The sequence below is a fragment of the Numida meleagris genome, chromosome 12, assembly GCF_002078875.1.
Source record: "Numida meleagris isolate 19003 breed g44 Domestic line chromosome 12, NumMel1.0, whole genome shotgun sequence".
Classification (NCBI taxonomy): domain Eukaryota; kingdom Metazoa; phylum Chordata; class Aves; order Galliformes; family Numididae; genus Numida; species Numida meleagris.
The window spans coordinates 15858215-15877068 of record NC_034420.1 but is presented as its reverse complement, the minus strand read 5'-3'; the positions used below and the strand labels follow the sequence as shown (position 1 = coordinate 15877068).

General features: G+C 48.2%; 1 protein-coding gene across 2 annotated transcripts in view; it reads right to left on the bottom strand.

Annotated features, from left to right (window-relative positions):
• The window catches only part of FSTL4 (follistatin like 4), a 234999-nt gene that overhangs the window by 89546 nt on the left and 126599 nt on the right, over positions 1–18854 (bottom strand). For both annotated transcript variants that reach the window (XM_021410305.1, XM_021410306.1), the window contains one exon: positions 2566–2756. In XM_021410305.1, the coding sequence (XP_021265980.1) occupies positions 2566–2756 (191 nt within the window). The remainder of the gene's footprint in view (positions 1–2565; positions 2757–18854) is intronic.

Here is an 18854-nt window from a genome sequence, read left to right as displayed (position 1 = left end):
CATTCAGGATCAATCTTCTAAAGATGGAAATTTCCCCTTGTCTATCTTTGTATTGAAAATTGATCAGCTTTTCATCAGACTACAAGTTCTTTACTCGTCCTTTTGATTTAATGTCAGGAGACCAAAAAAACACACAAGACATTCAGCTGCAATGCGTTCACTAGATTTACGAATCTGACTGGAAGATACATTCAAGTTTTAAATGGAAATAACATTCCAATTACCACCTTTGTGAATAGCTCTGTATACTCATGGCTGCAGGACTACATGGGTGCTTCCCACTGCTGGGTCCAGAGGGAAACGGTGCAATGGAGTCTGTTGGCAGCAAGGAAGCAAAGAGGGCTCTACACAGAGGGGATGGATCATCTGCTGCCACTCTTTTGCTCAAAGCAGTAGCGTAATGGAAAATCAACAAATAAGCAAAGACCCTCACTGTGTCCCGGTGCTTGAGGCTGCCCTGGCGCTGGACTGTCCTTGCCGCAGGGAATCTGCTTCCAGGTTCTCCTTTGGGACAAACCCCTCTGCACTGAGCTTCCTACAGACCCCTTTCAGGCTTTAAAAATGACTCTGTTTTGTTTCTTGGTTTTTCTTGTTGTTTTTTTTTTTCCTGCAGCAGTGTGTGTTACCTGCCTCGAGTTGTTTCTTGCAGACAAGGTTATGGTGCTCAAGAGACTATTTTTCTTTTAAATAAAACAAAGAAAATGCACAGCAACAGCTCATCCAGCGGCCAGAGAGAATGAGATCACATGCCTCCCTCCGCACCACGCTCATTTTATCTGCCTCTACCCATGGGCAATAAAACTCCCATCTTCGAAGGAACTTTAAAGTTGCAGTGAGCTTCAGATTAAAAGAGCCAACACAAATCACTCAGAGATCTGCCTCTCAAGGCAAGAAACTTTCTCTTAAGACTATAACATCGAAAATTAAAAATGTCTCATTGCCTAAAAAAAATCCCTTGGAAACAGAGTGAATAAACCATACATGTAAAAGCAGATGGAAGTCATCCTGCCTTGGGGCTAACAAGAAGAAATACAGATGGTGCAAGAGCCCCAGGGACCAGGTGGTCCCCAGCACACCCCAACCTGCCCACGCTGCTCCAGCAGGGCCCAGAGCACTGCAGCTCAGCTCGGGATTAACAGCATCCACAGCCCCTCTGCACTTGGCATTACATGGTGTCGTTTTGTCTATTGAGAGGTGCTGACCCTGATGCAAGCCTTCGTGTGCGCACAGAGGACGCGTGGCTGAGCAGGCTCCAGCTGAGGGCTGGACTTGTGTCAGTTCATCACGTTGCAGAAAGCTACAGAGGTGCAAATGTGTTTACTGACTTACTTTGATGATACCGTTAGAAGAGCTAAAAAAAAAAACAACACAGTAGTCAATTCCTACGCTCGCTGTTGTGCCTGGAGCCCAGCTCTCTCTCACATCAGCAGGTGAAGCCCATAGTATCTTTGCTGCAGACCTTGAAGCTCTGAATTTGGCTCTTTTAAAATGCAGGTCATTCCTTCTTCCTAATGGCAACAGCTTGCAGGATGCCAAACCTTTATTTCCACGCAAGCCGAGTTTAATACCCTGACAAAATAAATTTCTTGTAAAAAGGGGGAAAAATGGAGAGTAGAACAGACACTAACAGACACTGAGATGTAACTGTGCAAAAGCTGGATTTGAATTCAGAGAGAAGAGCTTTCTTATCTCTGCCACGCCTTTATAAGAAATCACTGAATTCAGATGAAGTATTGTATATATTCATAGCTCGGATCTAAGGGAATTTTCGCTGACACTCTGCACTGTGCGGGCAGGACTGTGCATCATGTCAACAGCGTGAGGATTAAAATTCAGTGCAAATCCATTGCAAGTGGTCCTGCTCGGGGAGCAGCGAGCCTGCCCTGCCCTGCTTGCTCACAGAACATTCAGAACCACAATGTCAACATGGGGACACTTCCCTGCATCTGTTACAGTGCTGCTGCTCATATTGATAAAGCTGTTTTGTCAGATTTTCACGCTAAGAAAGCAAGTTCAGGACACAAAGTAATCAGCACCAAGTGCCTGCGCTGGTTCACTCTATCAATTAGATGAATTCCAACAGCACAGCAGGCCCATAATTAGAAATAACAGTTTCTTCAAGCTCTCACCTTTTCAAACATTATTAGGAGCAGCTAATCAACGTTTCAGTATCTGCCTCGGCACCCCAGCAAAATAAACCTCTTAAAAATATTCTGACTTTACTGTCATGTCACCGCATGGTCCAGAAGGGAGGAGGAAGAAGGAAAGGATTTCTTCTGAACTTACACAGAATCAAGAGCTACCCGGAAACGTTTGAGATGACTGCTAGCAGTGAGGATGATCAGCCATTCTCAGGAGCAAGGATGAGGCTGGAAAGCTGCCACGATGCCGTGGAGGATCACCAAGCGTTTGACACCAACCGGGAGATGCAGAGGCAGACGTGGGGGCTGCAGCAGCTTTCACCGCTCCACCCGCTGCCGGACAGTCAGGAACAACCAACCTCTCCTTTCCAATGAGAAACACAGCCCGCCCCGTCGCTCCATTTGCACCCAACACGACACCCACCTGCGCCAGCTCCGAGCTGCTGAGGTGCCCGTCCCCGTTCGCATCCAGGTGCTGGAAGAGCTCCTCCACCAACGCGCGCTTCTGGGCGGCCCTGTCGGCGGGCGGGCGGCGCGGGGGGGCCGGGCGCTGAGCCTGCAGCTCCAGCACGACGCCCTTCAGCCGCCTGTAGCTGGCCATGGTGCACGTGTTGCCTGGAAGAGAGGGAGGGAGGGAGGGAGGGCTGCGTTACTGCACGGTGACCCTTCAAAGGACTCCGCTTCTGAAGCAACGATAAATAAGGCCCAGCCAAAGGCGGGCTGCCTGCACACAGGGCACCACGCAGGGCTGTGCTTTGCGGCTACTGCAGCGGTCATCCTTTGTGGGAGCTGGCAGTTTGCCTCAGCCCTGCTGTTGGGGCTATCTCCAGCACGGTGCTTTGCAGATTAGGGGGCTTTGCTTACAGACTTCCGTACTTGGCTTTGTAATCCCCACCCATATTCAATTTGCTCCATGTTTGTTTAAAGATCAACTAAATTCATCTGTCCAGTGATCACAAAATCATGGGAGGCTGATCTGAGATGATAGCTCCATGAGCACAAACACCTGAGTGTCACCCCATGCAACACATGGGACCAACCCTTTTGGGGCAAACGAGGCACAAAGCCCACAGGGACACCAGATACATCTCATTCTCAGGGCATCAGAGGACGAGGAAGCTCAGACACAGCACAAGGCGCTAGGCTGGCGGGGGAAGACGGCGAGGAGCAGCCTGCTGCCTGCAGTGACACTGCACGCTGCCACAGGCACCTCCCTCGACCCCTGACCAGGGAAAAACGTCATGATCAGTGAGAAGCCCTCGAGCCGCTCGCTCTGAAGTGACACCAGCTCAGCTGGAGCAACGAGACCCAACCTTCGTGACCCTGAAAGCTCCCGCTGAGCTCGCGGCCGCCAGCAATCCCCCGAGCAGCGCTCCGCTCTGATTTAAAGGCATCCTCTTAGAGAAGAAGCTGACCCACGTGCCCGGAGCGGTGAAAGCGTTATTGCCCTTTTCTGCTCTACTGCTGTCTGGCAAAGCTTAGCAGAATGAAGCGTGGCCGCTTTCCTGTTGGTGCAAAATCTGTTTGCTTTCGTGCCCAGCACAGCAGCCAGTGCTCACCAGCAGCGCCCGCACAGCCGCCTGCTCCCGCCAGGCGCCCTTTTCTGTGCGCCCTCCTTCTCTGCATTGGCAGTTCTGAAACAATTCTATCCCAGCTCCCATGGCCGACCCTGCTGCACTAAAGCTGAGGGGTGTCTTCACGCTTTAAGGGACAATGTTCTTGCAGATCAGTTCCCCGAAGACTTCAAACATTGTTCCTCTGAACAATAACAGCAGGTTGTCATACTGACCGCCAGCCTTCCTGTCCTTTTGTTGCTGAGCTGCATCATTTTTGGACCTCTTGTCCCACTCCAACTGAAACCCAATTAAAATTCCAGGTGGGAGGCATTTCTCTGATAGCAAACCCATGTACCGGCAAGATTTTTTCCCCTTTCCTATCAAATGCTCATGACTTCAAAAACATCAGGACTTCAGAAGGTGGAAGAGGACAGAGGGGCCGGACGTGCACCCGGCATTCGGGTCAGCGCCGTGCTGCTCTGCCAGCAATAACCACACAGCAAAGCTCACTTCCCATCCTGAACTCAGACCCTTCTAGAGGAGAGCTCCTCACTGCCCAGCAATACTGAGTAACATGTTTCCTTCTCTCTTAAACAACCACCATAAAGCTCTTGGTCCTAAAAAGGGGGATCAATCTCATGGAAGAACGAGGCTCCTCTGCAGCTCAGTTGCTATCAGCCTTGTTTATTTGTTTTGCCTTCCCCCCCTTCCCCCCATTTGATAGCTATTCTCAGTGCACCAAGAAGAAATGTCTTCCTTACAATCATGTGTTTATTTAAAAGAAAACTTGATTGCCTTCTCCAGTGCAATCACACAATTTTGCAGCCTTGTCATAAATACAGATTTAGCTACTTCAATAATTGCTTTTCTCTGAGATGAAGTTTTCCTTTCTTTCCAGACAAATCTTAATCCTAGAGACGTATCTTAGGCTAACAAAGACTGGGAACACTATTTAATTAGCTTCCCACCCAGTTCCTGCATTGTGGTTCCCATTTGCTGGGCGCACCATGATGCCCACGGGCTCTTGGCAGCATCACCAAGAGGGGGGAGGTGGTGATCTCCTTCACCTCCTTACAACTCCCCATGCTCTATCCTCACTCTGACAACAAAGATGCCCCCAAACTGCTCTTCCCAAAAACGCACAGGCTCAGCTGGCTGCAGGACAGCCCAAGGTGCCAACGTGGGGACTTCCAGAGGGATGCGGCCGTGCTGTCACCTCCAGGCAGATGTGATGCACACAAAGAGTGAAATAAAGGAAACTGAAGGGAGGACAGAGCTGGTGGCAGCTGCAGCAGCACACCCCAAGCCCTGCTCTGTGCTCACATCAAAACATCAAAAGACATTATTCCCCGTAACTGCAATGGCCACTGCCAGGAACCAAGCACCCAGCCCAGCCCAGCAGCAGGGTAATGCCAGACCACACCTCACACAGAGCAAGGGAAGTCAGCAATAACACAGTTATGCCTTCTATTTAACAAATCACTTGTTTCACGTTTTTAATGCAGATCACAGCTCTGCCCCTGCTCAGACTGCTCCAAAACCTCGTCACCTTCCCTTTCCCCTGGAGAAAACCGTGCTCCTCAGCCCTGCTGGAAGCCGCTCCCTCAGCACTTCTTCACAGCACAGAGGTGACAGACTGCCCAGCTCTCCCACCCCTGGCCATCTTCCCCTGACACCTGAGCCTGGCAGTGATGCAGAAGCAGTTGCTTCAGGACAAGGCACGGACTGGCACTCAGAGGCACACAACGTGCAAAATAACGAGAAAAAGCAATAAATAAAGTTCTGCCCTAGAGGTGAGAGATTCATCACTTGTGCTTGTTCGGGGGAATTAAAAGATTGATCAAATACACTAAGGTTCATGCATATAAGTGTATATAAATATTTAAATAATTTATATACAATCTCATTAAGGCAAAAAAAAACAACAAAAAAAATGGGAAAAACACTCCAAGTCAAAGAACATATTCTGCCTGACCTAACTTCACCATACACCTGGCCAAAGCACTGGTTTCATAACCACCCTTGCCTGGGACCCATGCTTCACAACCTGGACCCGATGCTCTTCCAATAGCAATGGGAAAGCACTGCAGAAGTTTCCTTGCCTCCGCCCTCCACCAAGGACATATATGAGCAACTTGGATCCTTTGGCAAGCCAATACCAAGGTCAACTGTAATTGTAAAGATCCTTCCCCTTCCTTACTAGCCATTGCTCTTTTATCCTTAACCCAACCACTTTCCCCATGGAGTCAGCTCATGTCCTTCGGGGCTGTTGCACATGTCCTGCAAAGCATGGCTCTGTGCTTTCTCTCCCTCCCGCTTCCATCTCCTGCTGTCAGTGACACTTGTAATCTTCTTACACCGTGCCCAGGATCCACCAGTTTTATCTGCTAAATACTCTCTTTAGGTTTCTGGCAGCACTGCTGTCTCTTCTATGTTTGCTGTTCTTTCAGGTATTGTAACCACAGCTGTTGCTTGAATCACAGAAAAATCATCTTCATGCCCTCTCACTTATTCCCATTCTTGTCTGTGCTTTGCTAAGTGCCTCCAGCAGTTTCCTTTGCAGCATGAGCTCAGCGCTAGCCGCAGACTGCTCTCCCTGCTAGGTATCTCTCGGTGGGGTTTCCTTGTTAGCACACCCCGGGCACTTGGGCTCTGTTTGCAATCGCTGCTCCACAGACCCCAGAGCTGTCTTGTTTGGAGCCCATATTCCCAGCCTGCACACCAGGAGCTGCCTCCTCTGCTTTCTGAGAAGAGTTTTGAGGCACTTCTTCCCTGCTCTGTTTCTGAGCGCTGGAGATGTCTCTGTGTGCAGCCCAAGCGCCCACTGCCCAGATCTGTACCACCTCCAGGCGGGGAACCAGCCGACTGCACAGCTCTGGGATAAGCTGACAACTGCTTTTCTGCTTCCATGCCCTAACCCGGGTCTCCACATAGTCGATCATCTTTTTCCACTACTTTATATAAGGATTGCTTAGGGAAAAAAAAATAAAAAGTCACTCAAGTTGTTTTTTCCATCTGTAAGCGTGATCCCAATAGGATTTATTCTGCTGACTGCTGAGGAAGAGAGCTCAAGGCACGCTGTAGACATTTGGTATCAAAACTAAGACGTCGATCTGCTAGCACAGGGTGGTTTTTTTGAAAGTTAACTCTATTAACAACGTGTAATACCGTGTCTTTGGATCCCAGCTTTGGAATTTATTTTAAATTGAAAGGGGGAAAAAAAAAAAAGGCTACCTTCCCCATTCCAAGAGACTGCATCACTGCTTTTTGATGGCCCCTCCACTCTTTGAACAAGAACCTAATTTGACAGCAACGCTTTGTACAACAAACACGAGCCTTCCCCGGGAAGAGCCGCGTGCTTTTGTCCAGCCATAGGAAGCCCTGGGCAGCGCTGCCTTTGTTCCCAGCACTCTGCTGGAGGTCAGCCCGCATCCCTTCTGCGAGCCCGACATCCTCCTTTGTAGCCCTAAAAAGAAAACGCTGGTGACTTTCAAACGAGCCTCGCACAAGGTGCAGCTCCCTCCTGCGCTCTTGGGATAAAACTTCAATACGCTTGCCAAGCTCAAAAGACAAGGATTTCTGACTTTTTTTTTTTTTTTTTTAAATAGAGATAGACCATGAACCACATCCTCCCGAAGCAGCCCGCTGCCATCCCCACGCCTGGCTCAGGGAGCTGGCAGCGCCGCGGTGCCCATGGGCAGGGAGCTCAGCGGGTCCCCGGCCGTGCTGGGAGCCCTCTGTAGAAACAAACCCTTTTTATCTGTTTACAGCGCTTCCAGAACCACTGAAGCCTGGCACTGTTTGTATTGGAAAAGAAAAGAATGACAGGCAAAGAAAAACAGTAAGACAGAAGAAAAGAATAGAAAAATCCAGCGTATTAGGGTCTGATTGCCAAAGTGCGGCCAATAACTGTCACATTTACATGCTCTGCTCACTCCGAGCAATTCTGTTTCTTGCTCTGTTTTGCTGCAGCTACGTAATTCATCCTGTTTAGCGCTTCTGTATGCTTTGGCAGATAAAATATTGATCAGCCTGCCAAGAAACACAGAGTGCCATTCTGTTTTCATGTCAGAACTTCGTAATGAACTGCATTTATCAAGACCATCCCCTCTGTGAAAGGTCAGTGGTGAATGTGGCTAAACTGTGATGACAGATCATTAATCCAGTTCCCTCAATAATTGCCCTCTTTAAGAATTTTACTGCTGGTTTCTGTGAATTGCAGCAGGATTTACAGGAGGATCCCTGCCCGACCTGAGCCGAGGCAGATAACAGAAGCAGCAAGGCTGGGGATTAGCTGTCCTTCACAGGAATGCGGTTAAAATTGAATAAAAACAAAAATCAGGTGATGACATGCAGAGCTTCCCCTGATGGGCAAACTTCTCTTGCTGTAAAATAACATTTTGCAAGGTGCTTTACAATGCGATGATTGCTAGAAATAGCAGTATTTCCTTAAATAAAAACAAAAAATAACATGCACACAGAGCAGCAATCCCACAGTCCCTGGCATTGAGCGAACCTCACTCCTCCAGCACTCTTTGGAGGACGTGAGCCCCACAGGAGCTGCACTTGAGTACAACCATGACTGCAGCCGGTGCCCGCAGCGCTCCATAGAACCCAACACAAAAGCAGAGCGGTTGTTCAGATCCAGGCTAAGCACCAAGCAGGTGATGACCCACACATGTAGCTCTATCAAACCTCCTCTGACCCACCATCCCCAAAGGGGGTTCCCCTCCAGACCTCCACCACCACTCAGGACCATCTCCCACCAAAGTGGCCTCCAGCAGCACCAGTTCTCAAAGCCACACTTCACTGCCACAAAGAGCTGCTGGCAGCAGGAGGCATCGCAGGGGTCATTGTGTTTGACAGCTCCTCTTCGACCACGCTGCCTGTTTTTGGCTGTTCCTGAGGCAGTTTGCTAGCACTGGGAAGAAATTCAGCGCAGGATAGGGGGGCACTGAGCTTTGTTTTCTCATGTGCTTCCATGCGACAAAAAGAGCTGGTTACCAAAAATACCATTCCTGAGCAAAATTAAAGGGATTTGAGAAAGGCCTTTTTCTCCCCCAAGCAGTCCATCCTCCTGTGTGCTTTATTCAAGCTCTGCGTGGTGTTGTTAGAAGCGTCAGAAAAAGACTAAACTGTAATGGGATACAAATTTATTTATGAGCATAGCTCCTTAATTCTTGTGCTGTTTGCAGGTAAATTGCCTACCAGCAATGACCCATTTTCATGCATACCAAATGAAAGTGTCTGCATGCCTAAACTGAGAAAACACGGTCCCCAGACATCAGACTGCTGGATCTGAGAACGATGAGTACGGGAACTCTTGGCACCCACAGCCCCGTGGCCCATCTGACCTGGCAGAGCAGATGCATAAAGAGACAGGAAAATTAAAGGTGACTTCAGTTCTTGTAAATCCCTGTTCCCCCAGGTGAAGTTTCTGTCCCTATTTTCCTCTCCCTTTACTTGCTCTGTTTTGCACATGCATGGAGACATCAGATGGACTTTCTTCTTGCTCCTCCTCAACATCTGGAAGGAAAGAAAACCCTTTGCTCTGCTCTTCTTGTGAAGGTGCATGGACAGATCCCCTTCTGAGCACGCTGCCTGCTAATGAGCAGCTCCCTGCGCTGAGAAGCGTCCTGAAAAAGCTGGGTGAGATGCAATGAATGCCCGCAACATAGACACATTTGTGACTCCCCCACTCACACACTGCTTTTCATGGGCTGGAAGCACTGGGTTTGAGTGGAGCCATTGCAGATGAATAAAAATTAACCCAATTTTAACCTGAGCAGTCACATCAGCCATTTGACTTCTGCTTGTTCAGAGGATGCTCTGTACAAAATAGCAAGCAGGGCTCTGCAGCAATCATACTGCAGGTAGCTACGCCGCAACATCCCCCTAATGTCTGATAATGACACAACAGCATCCTGCTGCCTCCAAAGAGTGCCAGTGACTGTGATCTTGATTAGCACCGAGCTGAAAGCTGTACAAGTGACTTGCAGGCAAAGCTGGCTCACGGCACCGCGCTCCCACCGCCGCGCTACCTGCCCATCTGCTCTGCTTGTGGCTGCACCCTCCAAGCCCCAGCACCTCCTCTATTCCTGATGTGAATTTACCAGTTAAGTGAAACTCTGCAGAAGTTCCCACCAGGAGGAGCAGATGTTGAACATCATGCAAATTCATGAACGCTAGCGATCCTTCGGCTGCTACTGCTGAAAAAAATCAATTAACAATAAAAGCCGAAACTTACTGCTTATCTTAGGGATACGTTTCAGTTAGTCAGATATACATTTATCAGATATCCGTATATAATTTAATAGCAACTGAGAGCTCACGGAATATAATCACAGAAAATGGGATGGGATATACTACAAAGTGATAGCATTAAGAATTAGACATTTATGACCCGGGAGAGCTAAAACTCGCCTCAGCAAGTATTTATTTCAGCATCTCATTTTACAACAAGAGAAAGCACCCATCTATTGCTCAGTGAGCTTTTAAAACGTACTCAGAACTCGCAGGATCAGAATACGAATTCACCGCTCCATAAGCAAGAACTATTCCAACCGTACCCCAACTCCCTCCCAGATGGCACAAGCCTACATGAACACACACCTCGCCCCCAAACGCACAGCAGTGATCTCGGAAGCCCAGGAGCCAGGGCTCACCTCCCCAGCCCCACAGCATGCTCTGCACCCACGGTGCCACTGGGCAGAGGCTGCAGTGCAGGAAGCAGCCCCAGGTGTGCGGGGTGGGAGGCAGGTGGGTGCCCGAGGGCTGGAAAGTGCCCAGTAAATGCGATTTATCAAGTGCCTATTGCTGCTTAGCAGTGTGCCACAGATTTATAGATTCTCAGAGCCAGGACTGTGTGCATACTCTAAGCTCCTCCATTAAACAAGCACCGAATTCAACACGATTTTCCCTGCAGCAGCTCCTTAATTCCCATTTCCTCCGGAGCACACCTCCTAGGAAGGCATCCAGCACTGATTTAAGCATGTAAGAGCAATTTTTTTCAAATGATCACGTAGTCTCAGTGGGCAAACATTTTAATTTGTTTAGCCCCCAGTTTCCACCTACTGAATTTTGCTGCGCAGTTATCTGGTAGATCAAACTAGAAGTCTCAGTCCCACACACCTTTCTGCACTAGAAACAATGCGTGGCTCAGCTCCTGCCTTCCCCATCCATGTTCTCCTCCTTTCCAGGAGTTCTATCACTGGGGTCACTGAGATCAGCCTGGGCCAGTGAGCTGGATTCCCCACACCCCGTGTCCCACCTGAGCCCACTCAGTGCTCCACGGCACCGCAGGTCCCGCTCCACCCAGGGATTTTGAGTCATTTTGGTGGGGATGTGCTCTCCTCCACCAGGACACCGCTCCCGAAGAGGCACTCGGGCAGCATTCCCAAAGACTCACTCAGCACAGCAGTGTAACTAACAGCAGAGCCCAGGCTGGGAAAGTTTTCACTGCGCTGCCACAAGCAATCCAGGCTATTCCTGCTGCTGTTTTTATTGTTCACCGCCCGCTGAGCATCGGCTGTTGTTTTGTGTTAAAAATTAAGAATGTTTGTCAAGCCTTAGAGAAGCAACAATGCCACCAATACGAAAGCACACACGTGTAGGAACACAGCATAAAGAAAAACAGCTCAAAGCAAGCCCTGCACCACTCATCCCAACCGTGCACGGAGCACAGCACAGTAACAGGACACAGGAGCACGTTAGCCACGATTCACAACCAGGAAGAAGCAGAAAGCTGGTGCTGCCCAGTGATGGATTCACCCACAGCACAGCCCGCTCTGCTACGTGCCTGTCACACCAGCTGAGCCAGGCACACACACGCACTGCTCTGCGCCTGTCCGGTGCTCTCCCATGTCACATTGCCTTCAGACTGTATTGCTCTCCCTTGTGAAAACTACTAGGCTCCATTAGCTACGTGGCACCCTGAGCTGCGTGCTGCATGGGGAGTGGGAGAGGCAGAGTGCCACACAACGGTGTTAGTCACAGGAAAATGAGCCTAGAGAACACTGCGTTGTGAAGATCAGTAACATGGGATGCGGTTATCAGCAAAGGACTGAGGCTCCACGGACAGAGGAAACTAAAGCAGGAGATGGACAAAAAGCTGGAAGGGAAGAAAAACAGCAGGGAAAAACAGAGGAAGACTTGCAATAAAATCTTGTTGCAACGCATCTGTTTACAGACAGCAGTTTGCACCTGCTGCTGTGCTTTAGTTTTAATTCCTGCGCTGGAGAATGCTGTTTTTTAAATGGAGGGAATTGATCTGGTAGGACGCTAACGTTTGGGGAGCATTCCTTTATTACTGGAGAAGCCAAATCTTCTTGAGCAATTAAAAAATAATCATTAATAAGGATTGTAAAAAGAAAAATTACCCGCAGCCATTTGAAACACCTGGAGGCAAAATCTACAGCACAGCCACTTGTGCCATTGAGCTAGGGCAGGTCAGCTGCTGCTGCAGGGATCAGCTGCTCCCCCTCCAGCAGCTCGGTCCCTCGGCCACTTTCCTGCTGCAGCCCTGAATTCCCATATGGAAAATCCCAGATATCCCAAAATTCAAATGAACCGAGTGGGGTTTTGTTAAATAAATGGCCACTTCAGCTGCTGATGCTCCACAACCTGCTGCTTGACATTTATAGTCCTCTACCTTATTCCTATCAGAGAAAGCAAAATTGGCCGGATTCCTCTGGGATGTAACCAACGCTCCCTTCTTCATGGCTCACTGGCACATCTATCAAATATTTCCAGATCGCGAATGTGTTATTCTGAAGCTCTAATAAACCCTTAAAACCCTCTGGCACTAATGTAAATTTTACCGACGCTGCTGTGCTCTGAAACATTTACCTTTCGAACCAGCTCACCGGCTTCTCCACCCAGAACTCCCCATCGCTCTGTGTTAGGGACCCACAACTCTGGCTGAGTCTCCCCCTACAGCCATGGCAGTGCCTGATCCGTGCACAGGACGAGTGGCCTGGGTGACTTCAGGCCGTCCCTGGCGAGGTGTGGAGCCAGCAACTTGGGAAGACGCACTAGTTTTTTGTTTTTTTCACACTGGATATTTAAGCAGCAGCTTTCCCCACTCCCTTGCAGGGGACTTTCTTGCCCCATACCGACAGCTTTTGGAGAGGCAGCCACAGAACAGCTGCTGGTGGGATACGCTTCCCCACTCTGCACTTGAACCGTGAAGTCCCCGAGTTCCTCTTGCTAAGTAATGGAGGACAGCACGATTACAGGAAGCAGAGTATTTATTATTGTTAAGGATGTGTGTAATGGTCTGATAATGATGTGCTGTGGCTGTTGTTCAGCTTGTCATTAGGAGACCTCTAAGGCAACTCATTAGTAGATCGTAATGTACACCCTCCTAAAGGGCATCATGGCAATTACAAAACACTAACTTCCAAGGAGGAAAACTCTCACAAGGAGGGAGAAAGTACTTCTAGAGTACAAACGAAAAAATAAAGAGTAAGAAGTTTCAGATAAAGCTCTTAAATGATCCCAGCAACAACGGATTAAAGGGCAACATTTATAGCATGTACATGTATGTGCAAGAGCACACTTCGTCAGAGTTATATGAGGTCAAAACTACTCCACTGCAGTAGTTATAAGGGTTTCCAAAATTCAAGTTAGATTTCTGCTAGCACAATCACACACCACTCCAGAAATCAAGAACTCAGCAGAGCCTCCTGTGATGGACGGTCATGGCTCACTGCTTCGTTACAGGAGCTCCTGACTCAGCCAAGTATTAACTCGGATCCTCTCCACGTGGCAAACAGCGCGAGGAAGACTCTGATTCCCAGCACACCAGCTTGGCCCATTGACTAGAGCACTCAACCAGCTTCACACAGGCACACCATGACCTGGCCATGCCAAAGCAGCTGCAGCATGGCATGACAACCTGAGAGCTGTAAAGAGAAGAATACAAATCTATGTATTTTAAGTTACTATTTCCAACTCAACGCCACGCTGCTCCTCCTGCCCTCTCCCAGAGCCCAGACAACAGAAACAATTAGATTCTTATTTCTACTTAAAACACAGGCACGAGGAGTAAATACAGCAGACCAAGAGCCAGAATGAATAAATAACAGCTCACAAATACAACAGGCTGAATTTCGGGGATGAACACTCCTGTTTCTATGTGGGACTTTTTATTTTTTCTCTTAAGCGCTGCAATGATGGATGATGAATGGGACAGCATCTGAGCACTGGAAGTGCTCTGCTGCTGACAACACAAATAACCCTTCTGCGATCCAGGGTACCAATTGTGGAGTAGATCTGCTGGAGGCCTGTCAAGATAACAACATCCCTGCTCCGAACCGTCGGCAGCGGGATTTTTCATTATGTATGTCACCAAAGTACAGAGGGAAGCTTCTTACTGTAAAAATAAGAGGATGAAAACATGTTTGTCCTGAAGATTTTCAACACCTTAGAGTGACAGATATTCTGGGGTAAAGCACGGATGACAAATCGCTGTGTTGTGATCTGCAAAAGCGCTGCACTGAGCCCGTAATGGGAGGGAATCAGCGCAGTTTTAGGGCTGGGATGCCGGCAGTGATGGCTTCCAGGGAGCTGCCTGCCAGTTGGCAGCAGTCTGGGGCCGGCGTTTCTGTCCTTGTCCCACACAGCCTCAGCTTGCGCTCTGCTCTCCAAGGCCCACCAAAGAAAGGGGCTCCCTAGATTTCCCTTCAGGATTTGGATAAGGATTTCCTCTCGCATGGCAAACCCACCCTGCCTGTTGCAGAGGACGTGGGCACCCCAATGGTACATGGCATCCCAGGGCAAGAAAGGAAAGGGAGCAGAAGGAAAGCACAGTGCCACACCCTGCCAAAAGGAAGAGCCTGAGCCAGGTACAGAAGACTATTCCAAATGCAGTTGCTTCCAGATGTAATTGCCATCTTAATACCTTCCTGCCCAAATGGCACTACAACAAACAGACCTGGCCACAGTCATGGAATTTTTCCGTACACCATGAATTTTTTTAATTCAATCTCTGTTCCATATTCCTACCACTCAGAATTTGAGGCACACGAAATACAACACAAGTGACAGATACAGGACACGTACCCATTAGCTCCCAGGGGACCTGCCGCCCTATGAACCCCCACACCTCCAGGTCCTGACGCTCACAGGAAAGGAGAAGTACCACCAGGGCTTGGGTTTGTCCACACCAGCCCCAATACCCACAGAGATCCTCAGCACCCTCGCAGCTGTGTCCGAGCAGCACCAGGCACAGCTCTGCCCTGCTGTGCCCACCAGGACGCTGCTCGTTCCCTCGGGGTGCTGCTGCCTCGCTGTGCTGCACCGTGGAGTGGCTGCTGGGGCACTGCAAGGTGAGCAACGCTCGCTGAAAATGCGCTATCATTGAGTTGGATGCAAGAAAGTTCTTCCACTGCAGCATGTTCCGTAAGATATTAAGACACACTGATAACACACCTACTTCCCCAGTGAAAACTGTTTCTAAACGTCTCAGTATTTCGCTAAACTCACCCGCAAGTGTACAAAGACTGTACATTAATGAAAAGTCAAAACAGTTTATGTGAAGCCTTGCACTGATACTTTTCCCCACATCTTCAGCAGTGCACAAAATACAGCAGCTACAGAAAACAGGTGAAGGTTTCTGCTCTAGCAGGTACGCCAGGAGCGTAGCATCATTTAGCAGCAGCAGGGTCAGGCCCTCAGTCTCGTCAGGTCGCTCTGACACACCGTGTGGTTTTGCGATGCTCAAACCAAGATGGATCATTATAGATTTCAGTTAAACCACTTGCAAAATGAGCAAAAGTAAAAAAGGGGATTCAATGCTCAAGCTCTAATTAAGAATGTAGCCAAAGCACGCAGCGGGCAATGGGCACAAGTTGCGCTGCCAGCCCTGATCCTCCCACAGCTACTGCCTGCCTTAGAAGCGTCTCCAAACCACGGCCGGGCACGTTAAAACTGCACAACATTTGTAGTCTGACATATCTTCATCGCTTCACTTTAAAAACAAATTAAAGGCAGCTCTATTAATGCTGCAGTTTCAGGGCGATGGCATTTTTCTCCCATGAAAGAAAGCAGAAGATTCAGCCCACTACTGGATAGCTTTGTCTGCACCCACTTCAACTTAACAACAGTAAATTAACCTCTCCCACTGCCGGCTGATGCCATCTCTGACAAGCAGTGGGCAGCCACAGCGATGGCAGTGAGCTCCCAGCTCCAGCTTCTCTAAGAAAAAAATCAAAACCCGAGAGGATATTTTATATTTTAAACATAACAGCAGCCGAACATTCAAAAACTTTCAGAACTAATATTCTAAATTTTTATGCTTCAGATGCTAGGATATGTAATATCACAAAATGTTTTGATTTGCGGTCAGTCAAGCAGAAAACGCATCTACGACTGTCAGATAAATCTATTTTGAGCTGCAAAAAAAAACATCACATTGCTATCTAACGTAAGGTAGCATCCTGTCATCCTGATGATACCAGCCCAGAGCCCATTGGCCCAGCTCTTATTTCTGAGATACTGCAAGTGACCCATATAGAAAACGTGACGGTGCCATTCCTCAGTACATCTGTAGCAACAGTGTAACCCTGTCACATTTAAAAAAATGAAATCTAGAAAGATTGCATATCCGAAGCTCTGTTAAAGGGAACAGAAGGTCAGCAGCCACTCAGCCTGTGCAGTCTGAAACGTCTGTATTGCGCAGGCATTCAGAGGAACGACAGAAAAGCATTTTCACACAGTTGGTTCTTTGCAAATCACTGTGCCCAGCGTTGCTGATCTCCTCTATCTTCCTGGAGAAAACAAGCAACATATGTCAAGGCCCTGCACAAACCAGCAAACATCAGCAGGGCAACATTTTTTATGATGCTCATTAAATTTTGATCATCCTTTCCTGCTACACACAAAGACTGCTCTTTGGCTAACTTCCCCACTCCCTAGGTCACCATCCTAAAACCTGTTATTTACTGCCTTTGGCTTCCAGTTCACTCACTGAAACTTATCTGCTCGTAATCACAATTAGATTACTGCCCAACAGTTCAAGGTCATCCACACATGACCACATTTAATAGCAACCATTTACATAAAGAGGAAGAATGATTCATCCCGCTATGGAGTAAAATGCTGTGGTCTGTGCCGAACAGGTCAAGAAACACAACCATGGATGGCCACTGCAGCCTTGCAAGCTATTGCATTATGAACGTATCATACAACAGAAGGGTAAAACTGGTCCCTGAGCTCTCTGTGCTAGGGGGATGCCACGGTGCTCCTTCCTTTGGTCTCAGGGAGAGATGAGGTGTCCAAACAGCAGGATGAATGGTGTAAGCATTGGAAGCTTTCAAACACACTTCTCACTAGACAAAATGAACCCTACTCTTTGGATCCCAGCTCAGGTCTGTGTTTTGCACGTGGGTCGCTGAGGAAGCATTAAGCAATACTGGTCCCCACGGCCAATCTGTGCAGTGTTAATGGCCTTGCTGATACAGCTCCATGGGAACCACATCCTTTCCCCTATTTCCCTTCCACCTGACTCTCTTCCCTTTCTGTCCAACACTTTCCGTTTGTAGGAAGCTGCTATAGAAAGCCTTGAGACTCGAACTCTGCAGGAAACCAGCCCAGAAGTTTTATGGGATGTTCCCTCACCCGGGAAAGCTGCGCACAGTCTGATCCTGCCTGGGTACAGCCTCGCTCTGCCACACGTTACCAGGATTTTTTTGTCTTGTGAGCTTTGTGGCATACTGTCATAACTGCTTTCCTAGAGATATTCAAATGTCAAAACAGTTCCCCTGCTTCTATTCATTAAGTTTAAAAAAAAAAATTAAATGCTCATGTCAGGTAGAAGATCTCCACAGTTTTCTTAAAATGTCTTTTAACCCAGAAAGCAAAGCCTGAAATTTATGAAAAGTGTTAGAGGACAGGGGGAACCAGAAATCTAATTATTTGCCCAGGTTTAATTTATTAAGCCTTACTGGAGGGGGGAATGCTTCAAGAGCATTTGCTTTCCAGGGATACATGTCCATGAAGTGAGGGGTGTGAAGAAAGGAAAATATCAGTACAAGGGCTTCTGGCTGTTGCCAAATTCCCAGGTACTTCACTTCCCACAAGCTCACCCTCTGTGTAGCTGCCAGGAAAGGATGCAATGAAGACCAGAGAAGAACCTGAGATGAGACATGAATAGCACAGCTGAAAGTGATGGTAACAGCACATTTAAGAGAGCACCTGGAAGAAGTATTCGCAAAAGGGGAACCTTTAGGCCATAAAAGGCATGACTGCAGCTATAGTGTTTCCTTCAAGGAGTGAGATGCTGAAAAACCACAATTGCAGAAGCCTTGGAGAGAAGAATGCTGACAGATTACAGCTATTGCTAAGGAAGGATGCCACCAGCAGCCTCCTCCATCATCCCCACCACGATGGCTCTGCCGTAACAGAGCCTCAAAGCTTATAGAGACTGCACTAGTAAAAATAGAACGGGAACCATCCACAACATCAAGGCAAACTCCCTAACACTGCCATCCTTTTTGTGGTTTTGTTAATGATATCATCAGATGTTATTAACAAAGCTAATCTCCGAGCACCAAGTTCAGCAGCTACTGCATATCTCCACCCCAGCCTCACAGTCATCGAGCAGAAATGAGCTTGAAATTATCTGCAACTCATACCAAGGGCTTTTGGGAGGCAGAGAGGGGAGGAGGGGTTGGGGCCAACTTTTAATTGTACATTTTACAAGCTGCTGCTAAAACTCTTCCTAATTACACAATCATGGCCATGAATACTGCTGCTCAAAAACCCCACCGCCTGCGTCTGTAGGAAAGTCACTCTTCCCCTGGGGAGCAGACATTACGAGCACGTCCTCATCTGCATACAAAATCCTCTCAGCCCGCCTCAAATTACGCAGATTGGAAAACACTGTAAGAACCGCCTTTATGAGACTTTAGTTAAATGTTTTGATGAGTACTAAACTTATGAAAATTAAATAAACAGCTGCATCTGTTGCGAACCTCGAAAATACCCTGATCTGCATTGGTAGGATTACCTCTACTCCTTCCAACTTTAGACATGGAGCTGAATTCAAAGGCCCTCAAATGCATACTGCGACTCAGACAAGGACATTTGATGACAGAATTCTTCGTGCCCATTAAGGGCCAGGAGCACAGGGGAGCACCAATTTACAACCTACGAA